Here is a 19203-nt window from a genome sequence, read left to right as displayed (position 1 = left end):
CTGGCTGCTCATGGCTAGCTGACGGATCTGGCTGCTCATGGCTAGCTGACGGATCTGGCTGCTCATGGCTAGCTAACGGATCTGGCTGCTCATGGCTAGCTAACGGATCTGGCTGCTCATGGCTAGCTGACGGATCTGGCTGCTCATGGCTAGCTGACGGATCTGGCTGCTCATGGCTAGCTGACGGATCTGGCTGCTCATGGCTAGCTGACGGATCTGGCTGCTCATGGCTAGCTGACGGATCTGGCTGCTCATGGCTAGCTGACGGATCTGGCTGCTCATGGCTGGCTGACTGATCTGGCTGCTCCTGTCTGGTTGGCGGCTCTGGCAGATCCTGTCTGGTTGGCGGCTCTGGCAGATCCTGTCTGGTTGGCGGCTCTGGCAGATCCTGTCTGACGGACGGCTCTAGCGGCTCCTGTCTGGCTGGCGGCTCTAGCGGCTCCTGTCTGGCGGACGGCTCAGTGGGCTTCATGACATATGGCTCAACGCTCAGTCTAGCCCGGCCGATACGTGGAGCTGAAATGTACCGAACCGGGCTATGCACGCGTACAGGAGACACCGTGCGCTCTACTGCGTAACACGGTGTCTGCCCGTACTCTCGCTCTCCACGGTAAGTACAGGGAGTAGGCGCAGGTTTCCTACCTGACTTCGCCACACTCCCTTTAAGGCCCCCCCCAAGAAATTTTTGGGTTGTACTCACGGGCTTCCAGCCTTGTCTCCGTGCTGCCTCCTCATATCGCCTCCTCTCGGCTTTCGCTGCCTCCAGCTCTTCACGAGGGAGGCGATATTCTCCAGGTTGATCCCACGGCCCCTTACCATCCAGTATCTCCTCCCATGTCCAGAAATCCTTTGTGGGTAGGTCCTGTTGCCGCCTTCCATGCCGCTTGGTCCTATGGTGGGTAATTCTGTCACGATCGTGTGGCGGATTGACGGACCAAAATGCAGCAGTTGGAAAATAAGCCATCTTCTTTTATTTAACAACACGAAGATGAACACGACACAAAACACTTTAACAAAACAACAAAACGACCGTGAAGCTACAAACGTTGTGCACATACATACAGGCTACAAACGTTTTACATAGACAATTACCCACAACCAATGAGAGCCTATGGCTACCCTAAATAAGGCTCCCAATCAGAGACAACCGAAATCAGCTGTCTCTAATTGGGAACTCATTCAGGTAACCATAGACTCTCCTAGATAACTAACCAACATAGACAACGCTAGACATATACACTCAACACAAAACCATCTACTACACCCCATAACCCCTTTACCAAATAAACACCCAAAACCAACAAAACATAAACATTACCCATGTCACACCCTGACCTAACTAAAATAATAAAGAAAACAAAGAATAATAAGGCCAGGGCGTGACATAACCCCCCCCCTTGAGGCGCGAACTCCGGGCGCACCATACACAGTCTAGGGGAGGGTCTGGGTGGGCTCCCCTCCACGGTGGCGGCTCCGGCTCTGGTCGTAGTCCCCACGTCACCACAGTACCTAACCACCTCCTAGGCTTCCTCCAAACGACCCCCCTCCACATTAACCCCATTGCATTAAGGGGGAGTTCCGGACTAAGGGACAGCTCCGGACTAAGGACCAGTACCAGGGTAAGGGGCAGTACCAGGGTCAGGGGCAGTACCAGGATAAGGGGCAGCACCAGGGTAAGGGGCAGCACCAGGGTAAGGGGCAGCACCAGGGTAAGGGGCAGCTCCAGGGTAAGGGGCAGCTCCGGACTGAGGAATGGCAGCTCCGGACTGAGGGACTGCAGCTCCGGACTGAGGGACTGCAGCTCCGGACTGAGGGACGGCCCATGGCTGGCTGACAGATCTGGCTGCTCATGGCTGGCTAACGGATCTGGCTGCTCATGGCTGGCTAACTGATCTGGCTGCTCATGGCTGGCTGACGGATCTGGCTGCTCATGGCTGGCTGACGGATCTGGCTGCTCATGGCTGGCTGACGGATCTGGCTGCTCATGGCTAGCTGACGGATCTGGCTGCTCATGGCTAGCTGACGGATCTGGCTGCTCATGGCTAGCTAACGGATCTGGCTGCTCATGGCTAGCTAACGGATCTGGCTGCTCATGGCTAGCTGACGGATCTGGCTGCTCATGGCTAGCTGACGGATCTGGCTGCTCATGGCTAGCTGACGGATCTGGCTGCTCATGGCTAGCTGGCGGATCTGGCTGCTCATGGCTAGCTGACGGATCTGGCTGCTCATGGCTGGCTGACTGATCTGGCAGATCCTGTCTGGTTGGCGGCTCTGGCAGATCCTGTCTGGTTGGCGGCTCTGGCAGATCCTGTCTGGTTGGCGGCTCTGGCAGATCCTGTCTGGTTGGCGGCTCTGGCAGATCCTGTCTGACGGACGGCTCTAGCGGCTCCTGTCTGGCTGGCGGCTCTAGCGGCTCCTGTCTGGCGGACGGCTCAGTGGGCTTCATGACATATGGCTCAACGCTCAGTCTAGCCCGGCCGATACGTGGAGCTGAAATGTACCGAACCGGGCTATGCACGCGTACAGGAGACACCGTGCGCTCTACTGCGTAACACGGTGTCTGCCCGTACTCTCGCTCTCCACGGTAAGTACAGGGAGTAGGCGCAGGTTTCCTACCTGACTTCGCCACACTCCCTTTAAGGCCCCCCCCAAGAAATTTTTGGGTTGTACTCACGGGCTTCCAGCCTTGTCTCCGTGCTGCCTCCTCATATCGCCTCCTCTCGGCTTTCGCTGCCTCCAGCTCTTCACGAGGGAGGCGATATTCTCCAGGTTGATCCCACGGCCCCTTACCATCCAGTATCTCCTCCCATGTCCAGAAATCCTTTGTGGGTAGGTCCTGTTGCCGCCTTCCATGCCGCTTGGTCCTATGGTGGGTAATTCTGTCACGATCGTGTGGCGGATTGACGGACCAAAATGCAGCAGTTGGAAAATAAGCCATCTTCTTTTATTTAACAACACGAAGATGAACACGACACAAAACACTTTAACAAAACAACAAAACGACCGTGAAGCTACAAACGTTGTGCACATACATACAGGCTACAAACGTTTTACATAGACAATTACCCACAACCAATGAGAGCCTATGGCTACCCTAAATAAGGCTCCCAATCAGAGACAACCGAAATCAGCTGTCTCTAATTGGGAACTCATTCAGGTAACCATAGACTCTCCTAGATAACTAACCAACATAGACAACGCTAGACATATACACTCAACACAAAACCATCTACTACACCCCATAACCCCTTTACCAAATAAACACCCAAAACCAACAAAACATAAACATTACCCATGTCACACCCTGACCTAACTAAAATAATAAAGAAAACAAAGAATAATAAGGCCAGGGCGTGACACTATCTTTTTTTATTTCCAGCATTTTTAACCTGCTCCTTTCTCTAAACCTAATTCTTATTTACGTGTAATTCACCATCAAATCATAACATTTTAAGGGACTTAAAGGACTTAACTTTAAGATGCGATCAACTTCATTTATTTTTACGTTAGTAGGCATACTCATTACCATGTTACACTGTTGAGATTCATCATTCATATGGATGAATGTATTTTCCAGTTGTATCGGTAGTAAAGAAAGGAGTAGTGGGGGAGGGAGGTTTTCCCCAAGAGGACAGAGTGAACTACTGTTTCACTGGTGGCTCAGTGTTCCCTCCCTTCATTGTTGTTCAAAGTTCATTCATAATCATCACATGAATTGTTACAACAGTTGTCCTTGAATAATTGAGGGATTTATTTTGTTTATGTACTGTAGCCTCACACTTTAATTTAGTCGTGAGTGTGTTGTGTTTTGGTTTGGCCTGTATGTTACTTAGTTGGATTGTAGGTCCAGTACTACTGCATATTGAAACAGTTTCCATTCTCACTGCTCCAAGTCCACATCGCTCCCATTGCAGATGTGTCTTTCCTTCTAAGTGTGCAGAGGAGTTGGACACAGCTGGATGTTTTCTCCAGCTCCCCTGACAGTAACGTGGGCTCTCTGTGACTCCAGGCTAGGGCTGCTGCTATTGACCGACTCACATGAAGGTTTCACCTTTAGCTGGGCCTTTAGAAAGCACATTCATCAGTTACATTGTATTGCTCAACATGTAAAGAGAGAGATGTTCTGTTTTAAGGAAGGAGTCGGAGTCCAATGCAGAGGGGTCTGGTAAAGCTTATGCAGATTTGTAAAGAGAGAGACCCAGGAGGTTGCCACAGAAATGCCCAAATGAGAGGGGGAAACTCAGAATGTAAATTACGAGCCTCCACTGAGGCAAGTATTGTGTTTCTATAACATAAACTCAAAATGTATTGAATCATGACTGGCTTGAGAGTGGGTGTAGATTGTATATTTATCCCAACAACAAAAAAGCGTTTCCAAAATACTGGATTGGCATGCGGTCATTTTAATCTATTGCATAGATGAGATCCAGAACTCAAGAAACACATGTATTTGTTGATTCAATTATGCCAGTAGTAGAAGACTCAGGGGACTGTGTTGAATGTTATGAATTTGACGAGGGGCTGCAGTAAATTGTCTTTCAATGGCTAAGGTATGGCGCCTGTAGCCTACAGTATGTGCATTTAGCCTTTGCACACGGTGAAGACACCAGCCCCAGTCATTACAGTAGGCTCTATCCCCATAGACTCAACAAGCAAGGGGCCCTCCTGAGTTCACCCCTGGCACAGACCCTCATCGCCCCCTGCTTTGACTGGCAACCTCCATTGTGGTCTTTCCAATGAGCCAGGCAACCCCTCTGAATTACAATACTGCCTCTTTAATGTGGCTTTGGCTTGGTTTCTCCCGACCCTGCTCAGCAGTTTGTTTCCAAACCCCATTTCAACGTTTTTCCAAGAGTCTGTCCATAGCTCACTCCCCATTCCCACAGCATACAGTGCTAAGTAAGTACAAATTTGTGCATCTGTGAATGATGAAGCGCCACTACATTGATGGTATAAGCATACTAGCAGGGTGTGTTTGTGCGTGTGCGTGTGTGTGTGTGTGCGTGCGCCTGGTGGGCAGGCAGGAGTTAGAGGCTGGGGCCATGGACCACATGGTATTTTACTCTGAGCAGTAACAAGGAATAGGCTAGATGTTTCCTTTTTTAACTTTATTAAATCAATACAATTGGGTGTAGTTAAAGACGTCTGTTTAAGGGCTGTTAAAATGACATAAACCTCGTGGAAAATGTTGAGGTGGGGGCCGAGTTCTCTATGTGATTTCTTTATTCAGCCCTGTCAAGTTTTAAAAAGACTTCAGTGGTCTGCAGGAGAAAGCCAACGTCTCATTCTGTTTTTTAAAAGGTTTGGGTGGAATCCTGCTGAGATCTCTCGCCGTAGCTGCTCTTTTACTCCATATTATTTTGAATTGCTCTATTTGGTTGGTCGTCCTGACCAGAGTTAAGTGTTTGGGGCCCATTAGTGGAGAAGACACTGATTGTAGAACACTGTGAAAGTAAAGCACTGTGTCTGGAGTTGGCCACAGTGCTACCCCTGGTCATGCATTATCCCCAATCACTGCTCTTCACATCGCATACTGTACTGTAGGCCCAGAACAACACTGACATGCGGGCACCCACTTACTTTCACACACAGCTGTGCAATTATACAAGTCATATGCAACACACGGATATGTACTACGAAACCTCTTAATGGCAATTGTTAAAGCAAAACATACTTTTATTGTATTTATGCACTTCAAGTTTTATTTGTCGCATACACAAGTACAGTGAATTACTTGCACGCCCTACCCAACAGTACAGTATTCATTATCGAAGTACTATAACTAATAATAATAATATATATATATGAACACGAGAAATAAGAAATAAAGGAGCTACAGTGGGGCAAAAAGGTATTTAGTCAGCCACCAATTGTGCAAGTTCTCCCACTTAAAAAAGATGAGAGAGGCCTGTAATTTTCATCATAGGTACACTTCAACTATGTCAGAAAAAACGAGAGAGAAAAAATCCAGAAAATCACATTGTAGGATTTTTTATGAATTTATTTGCAAATTATGGTGGAAAATAAGTATTTGGTCAATAACAAAAGTTTATCTCAATACTTTGTTATATACACCTTTGTTGGCAATGACAGAGGTCAAACGTTTTCTGTAAGTCTTCACAAGGTTTTCACATACTGTTGCTGGTATTTTGGCCCATTCCTCCATGCATTCCTCTAGAGCAGTGATGTTTTGGAGCTGTTGCTGGGCAACACGGACTTTCAACTCCCTCCAAAGATTTTCTATGGGGTTGAGATCTGGAGACTGGCTAGGCCACTCCAGGACCTTGAAATGCTTCTTACGAAGCCACTCCTTCGTTGCCCGGGCGGTGTGTTTGGGATCATTGTCATGCTGAAAGACCCAGCCACGTTTCATCTTCAATGCCCTTGCTGATGGAAGGAGGTTTTCACTCAAAATCTCACGATACATGGCCCCATTCATTCTTTCCTTTACACGGATCAGTCGTCCTGGTCCCTTTGCAGAAAAACAGCCCCAAAGCATGATGTTTCCACCCCCATGCTTCACAGTAGGTATGGTATTCTTTGGATGCAACTCTGCATTCTTTGTCCTCCAAACACGACGAGTTGAGTTTTTACCAAAAAGTTCTATTTTGGTTTCATCTGACCATATGACATTCTTCCAATCTTCTTCTGGATCATCCAAATGCTCTCTAGCAAACTTCAGACGGGCCTGGACATGTACTGGCTTAAGCAGGGGGACACGTCTGGCACTGCAGGATTTGAGTCCCTGGCGGCGTAGTGTGTTACTGATGGTAGGCTTTGTTACTTTGGTCCTAGCTCTCTGCAGGTCATTCACTAGGTCCCCCCGTGTGGTTCTGGGATTTTTGCTCACCGTTTTTGTGATAATTTTGACCCCACGGGGTGAGATCTTGCGTGGAGCCCCAGATCGAGGGAGATTATCAGTGGTCTTGTATGTCTTCCATTTCCTAATAATTGCTCCCACAGTTGATTTCTTCAAACCAAGCTGCTTACCTATTGCAGATTCAGTCTTCCCAGCCTGGTGCAGGTCTACAATTTTGTTTCTGGTGTCCTTTGACAGCTCTTTGGTCTTGGCCATAGTGGAGTTTGGAGTGTGACTGTTTGAGGTTGTGGACAGGTGTCTTTTACACTGATAACAAGTTCAAACAGGTGCCATTAATACAGGTAACGAGTGGAGGACAGAGGAGCCTCTTAAAGAAGAAGTTACAGGTCTGTGAGAGCCAGAAATCTTGCTTGTTTGTAGGTGACCAAATACTTATTTTCCACCATAATTTGCGAATAAATTCATTAAAAATCCTACAATGTGATTTTCTGGAATTTTTTTTCTCATTTTGTCTGTCATAGTTGAAGTGTACCTATGATGAAAATTACAGGCCTCTCTCATCTTTTTAAGTGGGAGAACTTGCACAATTGGTGGCTGACTAAATACTTTTTTGCCCCACTGTATATATAGGGTCAGTGCCAGTACCAAATGTATAATGTGCAGGGATACTGGAGTATTGAGCTAGATATGTACATGAAGTCAGGGATACTGTAGTATTGTGCTAGATATGTACATGTAGTCAGGGATACTGGAGTATTGTGCTATATATGTACATGTAGTCAGGGATACTGGAGTATTGTGCTAGATATGTACATGTAGTCAGGGATACTGGAGTATTGAGCTAGATATGTACATGTAGTCAGGGATACTGGAGTATTGTGCTAGATATGTACATGTAGTCAGGGATATTGGAGTATTGAGCTAGATATGTACATGTAGTCAGGGATTAGGATAAAGTGACTGGTAGCAGGAGAGATGATAATAATATTTCTGCAATTTCTGCAATTCATGTGTAAAGTGACTTTTCTTTCTTTCTTTCAGTCCTGGTACCTGGGGAACTAAACAACACAAGGATAAGTGAAAGGGGCAGGGACACATGGATTTGTGATTCAACACTTTTTGTGGAATTTAGAAAATTGCAAATGAGATGCAAGAGGGAAAGTGTATATATATAAATATATATGTGCATATATATTTATGTATATCAACATAAAAGATGCTTCAACACACCTTTTTGGAATGCAAGACAGAGGCCGAGAGAGCAACGCCAAGGAAAGAAAGAGAAAAAGTTTGTGCAGCCAAAATGAACGGTGGGGCAAAGACATGACCCCATGAACCTCCCCCCTGCCTCCAGGATAGTGCCCCTCCTCTTCAACACCCCTCTGCTACAGGTGCTGCTTCCTCATATATGCAAAATAAGTATCCTTTATTTTCTCAATCAACAAGAAAGAGAAGAATCCAGATCTAGTCATTATACTTTTACACACTTCTTCGGAGACGGTAAAAAACAACTCTTTGAAAGTAGTTAGGGGAGGCTGGTCACGCATGGTCAATAACCTCCCTTTACCCACGAAAAGTCTACTTTTCATCCAGTTTTATTGACAATCCTGTATCTGTGTCAGTTACTTTGTTTAAAGAGTGGGGTATTTTTAAGATTTCATTTAACACAGCCCATTTGTCATGTTTAAAAGTGTCTTCTATGAGGCACAGTGATATGCACACACAATCAAAAGGATCAGTCTTTAGAGCAGTAGAGAGCATCGTAAAAAGACAGGTACTGTAACAGGTGTGTTAGTTTTCACAATAACTGAGACGCCCTTTTGTGCCTGTCAACTGTTGTCTGTTTGTTTAGACATTTGTTTGTGTTTGCATACGATTCAAACATAATGAAACCTCCTCTTCCTATCCTTGCCCCACTCTTTAGTTAATATTGCATAACGTTTGTATTAATGTAGATAACAGGGGTTTATTCTGCATAGTGACAAAGGGAGTACAAAAATAGTAATGTCACTATTGAGACAGTAGAGGGGAGAGTTTTTCTTTTTTGTGTATTTAGTTTAAATTGCATTGGACATTACAGGCATTGCACTACTAAAATGTAAATGTTTCCTTTTTAGCAGCTATCCCTTGGCCTAATCATATGAAATGTTGCAAGTCAGAGGTAGGTTTTAAGATTATGTTGTAGAAACTACTATGTTGTGTTGCTTTGGTAGCAGGGTACAAGAGTTATGAGTGTTGACTTTCTTGAGCTATCGATTAGGATCAGAACAATCCAGCCCTATTGTGTTTCAGATATTCTATACTCATCTAGAGGACGTTTCCTTGTGTATGTTGAGGTACAGGGAATCCTGACAGGTTTAGGTAATCGCACCCTTTTGGATCTCTTTCTACATTCTGTGTATCTAAGTCACACTTTTATTATCTTACTCATGCTGTCTTTATATAATCGAAAACAAAAGCAATTTATGAATCTTTTTTTAAAGCAGATGACATACTTTGGATGAGTCGAGAAGAATGTGAATGATTTGATCATTAGAAGCGTGTCTGTAAAGGTACCCATTGATTGTGCCACCACCGACCCCAGACCTAATGGTTGCTAGGCCAACGGCACTGCATGTATCCATGTGTGCACATGGCATGATTCTGGCTCATTGATGACGGGCAACTGACTGACCAGCAGTGTCCATCACCAGTCTATTTGTTCAGAACGTTCTTTACAGGATTTGTCCTTGTCTCAATTGCTAATGCAATGTTTGTGACAACAGACTTTGTTGCAGCATGTGTTGGGATGAATGCAGATACATATTTATAAATTGAAAACATCAGGGCTTAAGACTCCTCAACCAAGCCCAAACTATATATACAGCCATGAAAAGTGCCTAAGACATAGCAAGAGTTCTTTCTACATTTCTTTTTATTATTGTTTTGGTTTGTTTGAAGTACTGCAAACATTAATGAGCTCTAGACAGGCAACAGATGTGGTGGGAGAGAGAGATGTGATGCACAGAGGGGGAGAAGTTATGGAGAGCTCACAGCCCTAACCTGTCGCCAGCCAAATGCACCTTCCATGTGTTTTTCTGAGCAGGCTTCTCATTGGTTGTCTGCTGGGGACAAGCTAAGAAAATACAAGTATAAAACCCTGCTATCAGCATTGACATAATTAAACCAACATATCAAAGCTATATACACACACACACACTGAACATAAATGTAAACGCAACATGTAAAGTGTTTATGAGCTGAAATAAAAGATCCCAGAAATGTACAATACGCACAAAGAGCTTATTTCTCTCAAATTTTGTGCAGAAATGTGTTTACATTCCTGTTAGTGAGCATTTCTCCTTTGCAAAGATAATCCATCCACCTGACAGGTGTGGCATATCAAGAAGCTGATTAAACAGCATCATCATTACACAGGTGCACCTTGTGCTGGGGACAATAAAAGGACACTTTAAAATGTAGTTGTATTACACAACACAATGCCACAGATGTCTGAAGTTGAGGGAGCGTGCAATTGGCATGCTGACTGCAGGAATGTCCACCACAGCTGTTGCCAGAGAATTGAATGTTCATTTCTCTACCATAAGCCACCTCCAACATTGTTTTAGAGAATTTGGCAGTACGTCCAACCGGCCTTGACCGCAGACCACGTTTATGGCATCATGTGGGCAAGTGGTTTGCTGATGTCAACGTTGTGAATTGAGTGCCCCATGGTGGCGGTGGGGTTATGGTATGGGCAGGCATAGGCTACAGACAACGAACACAATTGCATTTTAACTATGGCAATTTGAGTGCACAGAAATACTGTGACAAGTTTCTGAGGCCCATTTATTTTAAGGTATCTGTGAGCAACAGATGCATATCTGTATTCCTAATCATGTGGAATCCATAGATTAGGACCTAATTAATTAATTTCAATTGACTGATTTCCTTATATGAACTGTAACTCAGTAAAAAAATTGAAATTGTTGCATGTTGCATTTATATTTTTGTTCAGTGGAGAGAGAGAACACAGATGCAGATATGGCTCATTAAGACAGATACACTTCTAGGAAATAATGTCCATACACGCTGGTTACGAAAAGCTAACCTTTAAATACGGCTTTGCAAGGGAAAACATCAAATTTGCTGTGAGTGTTCCAATTCACATCTGTTATTTAAAAACAGAATACCTACAATGACTTGTTTTAAAGGTGCTCATATGAAATTATACTGATATATATTCATGCATGGTGCTTTCAAAAGAAAATAATGAGATACTAGCTCTATTGACCACCATAATGCTGACATGGGTGCATGGCAGAAACTCTTACTACCCTTCTGAAGCTGCCCCCCATAGCTCTTCCCTCTAATCTTTGGAACAGAGAGCAAATAATACTGATGGGTTCTTACCTTTTTACCTATTTGTTTGGATTTTTATTCCCTATTGTTAACTTCTATTTTGCACGATATTTTATATAACACATTATGTGCCTTGCCTTTAGTTAAGAACAATAATACATGATACAAATTATGTAAATTAATTTCTCTTTTTGGTATAACCGGTAACACTGCAAAAATGACAAAAAACATTGCTGCATGTTTGATTGCTTGTCATTATCCAGTTTAGATGAATACAGTAGTAGATTAAAGTAGTGACAGATTGCGATTATCGAGAGGGGGTATTTTCACCATTTTCCCTTTCTGTGGTTATTATACAGTAGTATTTGTCGTTCCATCACATGGAAACCTTGCTACAATTGAATCTTGTTAATTTCTTCGTTTTTATTGACTCTTGTTGCTTTCCCTTTCATTATGTCTTCCAGCTTGGTGTAATATGTGAAATATGCAATTCTCGCTTCCTCTGCTCAGCGTTTGCTTAAGTTGTATTTTGCCCCCTTTTTAAAGCTCTTCTTCAATGATAAAGAATGTGCTGCAAGAATTAGAGGAAATGTCCAAGTACTCCAATTCAAGATGGAGGTCAGGGTAGAGAGCTGTGAGGGATGTGTTGTAGGTGATCAGGCTCCTAGCACGGAACAGAGCTGTAAAGCACTGAGATGGGCTCACATTTCCCCCAGCACCATGGCAACTTCTGCCCCTGCAGACAATTTTTGGCACCAAATGACCAGAACTGAATATGGGGTACATTTTGTCCCACTATTTTGTTACATTACAACCTGCGAGTCTCCTATACGCAGATAGGCAAATCCAAGCACTTTAATAGCTTTTCAAACAGGAACATCTAAAAAATGATGAATCTGTATCCATATGCTAAAACAAGGGAAATTACTAATTTGGAATTGTTTAAGGATAAAGCTGAAGCTTCCGAGACAAATTCTTTACATGGAATGCTAACTGTCTTATTATGTCGTGTCAGTGATGAGCAGGGCACAGTGCTTCACATCTTTGTTTTTGTTTGTGTGTTTCATGGGTGTATGAGAGAGAAAGGGATTGAGATCGTGTGAGTGTGTGGCTAGATAGCCTCACCTACCACAGTACTTTGCTGGTTCTCAGATTGCACATAAATAAATCGGCCGATAGCAAAGAGAGAGAGTGTATTAGGTGTATTCAAAAACACTAGATGTGGATTTCACTTCAGAAGACTGAAAACAAAAGAGAGAGAAAAGGATGGGGTATTTTAGCACTACTAGATGGAATTGTCGGAGGAGAGTAGAAATGTGTGACACAATAAACTAGTGCAGTGAGATGCAATAATGACATGATAAATTCCCCTCCTCAATTTTATACCTTGTGATTTAGAGTTACATTTTTGCATCGCATTGCATTTTCCATCGGGTTAAGGGGTCAAATTATTTCACTGGGAATATGCACAATACCTGGATGTTATTGAAATTAACTGATCAAAAATCTGTAAAAAAAAAAAAAAAAAAAAAAAAAAAAACTATTGAAGGTTTCATAGCACTGGCTACAATAGAATGTTAAGCTTTATGTACCATGTGTAGATTATTATTTTCATGTTTAGTGTGTAGTTACATTTTTAGGTTCTCCACATTTAGGTCCATTGTGTGGAATCTACAAATCCACCTTATGTTGTTTTGAATATTAGCCCTTCAGAAGTATAGACTGACCTAGTCAGAATCATGGTATAGAGAATGAAAACAACAGAAAATCTGTTAATAGCTGTTCAAATTACTGAAAGATGCCAAGACATTAGTTTTTTTATTAGAGGGTAGATTATAATTGATAATTTCTTACTGCGTAGTGTAATGGGAGTATATTGAATGAGAGGATATTGTGTATTTTTTTCAGCAGGGTCAGAAAAGGCCATGTGAAAGTTTGTTATGTAGTGTACAGTATTGTTTCTGCAATAGATATTGCAATGCTGGTAGCTATTGAGAATTCAAGTAAAATGGCAGAACAAGAAGTATTGTTTACATCAGTGTTTCCTAACTCCAGCAGCTCCAACAATACATATCTTTGTTGCATCCCCGGAGAAGCACCCCTGATTCAACTTATCAACTAATCATCAAGCCCTCAATGAGTTGAATCAGGTTAGTCAGGGACCACAACAAAAATGTGTACTGTTGGGAGTACTCGAGGACTGGAGTTGGGAAACACTGGTTTGCATGCCCTTCTTAAGATCTTGGCGATGACGGTTTATGTGTCCCGGTTCACAGTCCCAGGTTGAAGTGGCGTGCTGTAGCAAAGGCATTCCATCAAATCCATACGATCCTCAAGCTAAACAAAATGCTGCCGTCATTCAGCAAGCTAATTTATATTTGTTAAACAGGACATGTGGTGAGGCAAGCGTCTGCTCCTGATCAAAGAACTCCCACGGTGTGGGTTATGTCCCTGGGGTCTGTCATGTATCGAAGGAGGACAAGGCCAACTGACGTGTTAACCATACACACAGTACAGTCAGTGGACTAGTTGGAACACAAGGCCCATAATCAAGTCATCACATTCGCCTCCTAGATTTCAGCATGGAGTCCAATTACTGCTGTAGTACTGAGGGTGCCAAAGTGCTCATGTTTGGTAGCGCTGGAGAATGCTCAAGCTTACTGTATGTCGACTTATTAGGCTTTTCAAAAAACTACATTTGGATGTTTTAAACACACAATTCATGGAAATAGAGAAAGAATCCCATGTAAAGTTCCCCTCTGGTTCTAACTGTACAGTAACAGCAGACGCTGGAGTCTCATGACATGTTCTGTGAAGATTTGCACTGCTCCACACTCACCTCTCCAGTCCAGTTTACCCTCCAGCCTGGGTCTGACTGGGACACATAGGGACAGGGGTCTGACGCCACGGTAGTCTAGCCAGCACAGTGGTCCTTCAGCACACCGTCTTCTTTTTTCATTCGCTTTTTGTAACTAAACTCGGCTATACATTATATTATTATGACAGCGACATAGACTTTTGTTTTCAGAGCAGGTGTTCCCCCCCACCCCCCAACACTTTTTAAAGTGGCCACAGGTGATGGTTGAACTTACTCTGAAAGACATTAATATGCATTCGATACTGATGCATGTAAAACATTATCTTATTATATTTCAAAACCCTTACTAATATTTTTGTAGTGATTATTATCATTGTGATTATTGTAGGATTGTTACATTTTGGACACATTATCCTGTGTATAAATGCTTACAGTATATCAATGAGAATGAAATAGGCTAAATGTACATACCATTTTTTTTTTTTTTTTGTATAAGAAAGTACATGTTTGTGTTTAGATTTAGTTGTTATAAGCTTGTGGCCAAGCCACAAAATATAAGAATTCCTTCTTAGGGTTCTGCTATGGTTGGTATGAGCTCACCACCAATGCTGCATGCCTTTTTAAACAAGGTACCTGTATTTGGTTTTATTAACCCTGAAACTTGGACTCCAGTAATTTCAGCATCACTTGTTGTCATTTTAAACAGAGCCAAAAGCTTCAGTAAGCCTCAAGGGGATATGCAAATTCCATTGCCATTTATTTTTAATTTTTTCCATAAGTCATCTAGCAGTTCTGCACTTATTTTAATTTTAACTGTTGCTGTGCAAGCTTCAAGATCTCAAACACCTTCCTTCTATTTGGAAGGTTGCACTAAATAACCTGGTATTGATGTTCAAGGAAACTTCTCAATGTGTGCTTCTCTGAAAATATTTCTCAAGCTTAACCTTTGAGATGTAGGAATTGTGTGTGTGTGTGTGTAAGAGAGACAGAGCAAGATAAATTGAGAAAACAGCTGCTTGTAACAAGCTAAGAATATTATTCACCATATTTTGCCCCTTTTATTGTTTATCATTAGAGAACTCACTGAGTACATCATTTGAACGTCCACCCGGGTGGTACATTTTTAGACCTCCATTGAAGATGTTGAATTGGTTTGTGGGATTCGGCCTTGTAAAGATATTTGAATCAGTCCTAGACAAACAACGGCAGGGCTGCCAGTCGTACTAGTTTTGCTGCAGTCCATACGAAGTGTGGTCACAGTGTGTTTGTGTGTGATTTTGTCTGAGGGTTTGGTCAGGAAAGGCATGTGTGCAGATGACGCACATTCGTCTGGTAGTGCAGGTGTGAGGCCCCACACTGCTCCGAGTGCCTTTCTTCAGCAGCGCTGCGTTGTTGTGAATGTTACTCTAGTTTTACTCAAGGACGCACTGCTCTGCTCCACCCAGGGACTTGCTACTGATATGATGTGAGGGTGTGGAAGGTGTGTGTGGTAGCTCATGCTGCAGCCGCACTGCAACGAGTATTGATCAGTATGAGTTTATGAAAAGAGAAGTCTTTACACATGGTGGCAACACAACGTTGAAGATTAGAATATGAAAAAAGTTGATTTACTATATTGGCCTATGATTTTCCTTCACGGTTTTTCAACGGATCTAGTTTATCTTTATGCAATTGGTACAGTATATAGATTAGAAATATGTCATTTATAGTCTGTGCAACTATTTCGGGCAGGAACTCTGAATTCTCCCTATGCAATTAAGGGCTGGTGTACCCTGACAGGGTAAAGACCTGGGAATCTGATACCTATTGATATTCCTTCATAAGTTCGTAGTAACTCAACAGTCACTGTCCAGACTCATGCAGATATTTATTTACCTACAATTAGAATCGGGACTGGATTAAAATGGTCACAATTCCCATTCAAGTGTCAAGATTATTTCTTCAGAGAGCCAAAATACCTAGCAGTACACCAGTCCAAAGTGTAGAATGACCAGACTTGTATGCTTGTGAGAGTTTTGGGGGATCAGTAGATGGGAAGTCCAGATCAACGCAATGATTTAATGATCAGTTAGTGGAGTTTTTTTTAATGCAAACTAAAAAATTGCAAATGAGGAGACGAGTAGTAAACAGTCTCCATAATCCTCTTGTATGAAGAGACATGGAGCACAGAATAATGGAGACCAGGCCACAACTCTCAGATGTGTCACAACATAGTTTTTGCGGTGAAATGTGCTTATGTTCACCCAGTGGATAAAGGTAACTGTTTTTAAGTTTGGTCTATATATTTTACTTTCAACAAACCAGCAGGTAAAAAAGCTAACTTACATAGATGTGAATACTGAATACCAAAAATGATTTAAACAAGCAGTGCCTGTCATTTTACTGCTAATTTCATTTATTTGTGGCCATTGCCCTTTTCAAGCTCTGATGTACATAGTCTTTGTACTCTAAGCTGCTGGGGGTCATTCTGACTTTGTGTGGGACTCTGTTTGGTGCCTGAGCCCCACTCTCACATTGGCCTCTGCTCATAGCTTTCCACACAAACTGTCACAATGAGGTCCTACAGTACTACAAGGTGAAGGGCACCCACTGGCCAATGGCCTTTGGCTATGGAGGTGAAAAGCCATACAAAACAAGTGCAGTTATGAAGATCTGTTAATGTTATTGATAATCACAGATTCACTGACGTCAGGACCAGGAAGCCCCACCCACACAATAGAGGAAAGAACAAGGCGACATTTTAATGAGGGCTCTTTTTACAAAAATTAAATTCCTCACATGATCTTCAACTGCTTGGCGCGCCAAACCTTTCTTGGCAATTCTATTACTTTCATCTTGTTTTGGACATGTATGTTGATTCCATCTTTAAGCATGCTGTTTTCTCAGTGTGATGAAGTTGGTTGGGTGGAGGAGGAAAGAGATCAAGATGATTCTCAGAGAACATTCTAATGCAGTGTTACATTTTAAGGTTTTTTGTTTTTCCTCATTATTCTTTACAAATATTACCATAGTAGTTATTCATTAATCGCTTGCTTGCTGCACAGACATACACACTGCACACCAGGAAAGAGCATGTGGACATTTAGTTCTGACACATCCGGTAGAATAGAACAGGAAACGGCTTCATAGCGCACACAGATCACTTTGAACTGCTTGTGATTTTATTTTCCTTTTTGAAACTTTTAGTACAAAAGTATCAGCAAAAGTCGGTAATAAAACTTTTCTGCTAATTATTTGAAATGACTCTCATACAGGAAAACTAAAGTTGCCATGTGTTTTTGAACTGGTGTGGGAGAAATTTACAGCTTTGACAATATTTCATTATAACATTGTATTTAGCCATCGCTGTTAGCAAATACATTACTGGAAGTGAGTATGTTTCCCTATGCAAAAAAAGTATAAAAAATAATAAACAAGCTATGCTACAACTCAGTGATATGTCCTTGTCATCTTTATATTTTCATTGTTCATATCAATTACATGTTCAGTAATGTCTGCCTTGTAATTCTTTTAACGTTCTGATTTGATATCTGTTCGTTTAATTCTAGTGATCTTGACAATATATCATCATTGAGGGTAATTGCAATGTTATTCATTTTGACAATGAGGAATAACTAATAAGTGACTAATTTGAAGCAGCAGTTTTCCTCAACTGTTGAATGTGAAATCTCATTCATTTTGATGAGTCCTCAATTGAAATTGTCTGCTCTTCCTCAATATCTATTCTCTGCTATAAAAACTTGTCCTTGAACCAACAAAAGCATTTGCCTTGGAAGGAATGCATTTTGGAAGGCTTTCCCGGGCTGGAGGTCGGGAGTGGAAGAAGACCTGTGGGGCCGTCTGGCTGTATGGAATTGAAGATACTGTGAACAGAGTTCTGATAGAAGCCAGTGAACTCCAGGGAGTCAGTGATGTGCCTGTGATCTCTGGCCTTGAGGTTGGGAAGCCCAGATGAGGCCAGGGCCGGTTGGCTGACAGAGCAGACACTACCCAGACCTAAAGATAGGCTAATTATAGCACCTCTGGCCCTGGCCTCTCATAACCCCCACACCTCCTGGAACGTTTTGGACACAGAGAGGAAATACTGTCATTTCTTGGACGGTAAATGTCTCATTTGGAAACGTAATGATGCATTAAATGGTAACTGCCAAATGCACATACTGCATGCATAAGCATACACAGTCTGTAGGCAAAACCAGGGGAACATTTTGCATTTGAGTGAAAAGTTTATTAGCTGACCTTTCAGTGTTTTTCCTCAGTCATCAACTGTTAATTTATCCAAAATAGTTTAAAATCTGATTTCTACTTAAAATCAATTACTTATTAGTCACTTATTATACCTTTATTTGCCTTGCAATTTCCCAGAGAATATTGTCATAGTACATTTTAAAGTATGCAATCTCCTGTAATGTTTAGATGTAGGATCTTCATTTAATCACTCCTTTGTTGCTGAAAAATGTCCTGCACTGCAGGAAATGCAAACCTGTAGTGTATCAAAGATTTTAAAAGGCGTCTAAAGTTTTAAAATTTCACTTTAAAATGTCACACTTGATTTGCCCTAATGAAAAATGTATCAACCCCTACAAAACATCTCCATTAATTATAATCCACAAAATAATTCACATTTCCTGTTACTGCGGGATTATTTTCCCGCTGTAGCAAACTGGCTCAAATTAAGATCCTACATCAGTATGGTCACTTATCACAGCTACTAGACTTTTTATGAATCTCAACGTTGTGGCAGTTTGATGGTTTTACCTTGGCCGGAATTGTACACTGGCTGCTTTGAAATGGTTCCATGTAAAGATGTTAGCAGGCATACAGTTTAGTTATGCTTAGTTTGGTGATGGGGGCTAAGTGAAACCCCACACCATTGCTGTAGAATACACAGATTAGCAGTGCTCCATCTCTTTGTGTTGTTTTACCTACATAAACTAAAGAGAATAAAGCATTGGCCCATCTCTGTCCTTGGAAAAATATACTAACAATAGCATGTAAATCACTGGCAACTTCTACAGCACTTACCTCAGGAGGCCAGCAGAGCAGACAATGAACTATAATTCTAGAAGAATAAAAAGGAAAGCTGAACACTTGCGGTTTAAGGTATGTTTTCAGTTAGACTTGGCTGCAGGATTTGACGCACCTGACTCTAATCATTCCACAAGCCATTACCCTCAATATAAGTTTGTTGGAACCAAGCTTGGAAAAACACAATTTCAGTTTT

At 42.3% G+C, this 19203-nt stretch overlaps 1 protein-coding gene across 6 annotated transcripts in view; it reads left to right on the top strand.

The window, feature by feature from the left end:
* The window catches only part of LOC129810620 (nuclear factor 1 C-type-like), a 124253-nt gene extending 106842 nt beyond the window's left edge, over positions 1-17411 (top strand). For all 6 annotated transcript variants that reach the window (XM_055861317.1, XM_055861315.1, XM_055861313.1 and 3 more), the window contains exon 11: positions 7862-17411. In XM_055861317.1, coding sequence (XP_055717292.1) covers positions 7862-7882 — 21 coding nt within the window. In that variant the 3' untranslated portion in view covers positions 7883-17411. The remainder of the gene's footprint in view (positions 1-7861) is intronic.
* Positions 17412-19203: the final 1792 nt, after the last annotated feature.

This window comes from Salvelinus fontinalis, chromosome 14 (assembly GCF_029448725.1).
Source record: "Salvelinus fontinalis isolate EN_2023a chromosome 14, ASM2944872v1, whole genome shotgun sequence".
NCBI lineage: Eukaryota > Metazoa > Chordata > Actinopteri > Salmoniformes > Salmonidae > Salvelinus > Salvelinus fontinalis.
The sequence above is the reverse complement of the archived record's forward strand: the minus strand, read 5'-3'. Positions and strand labels throughout refer to the sequence as shown.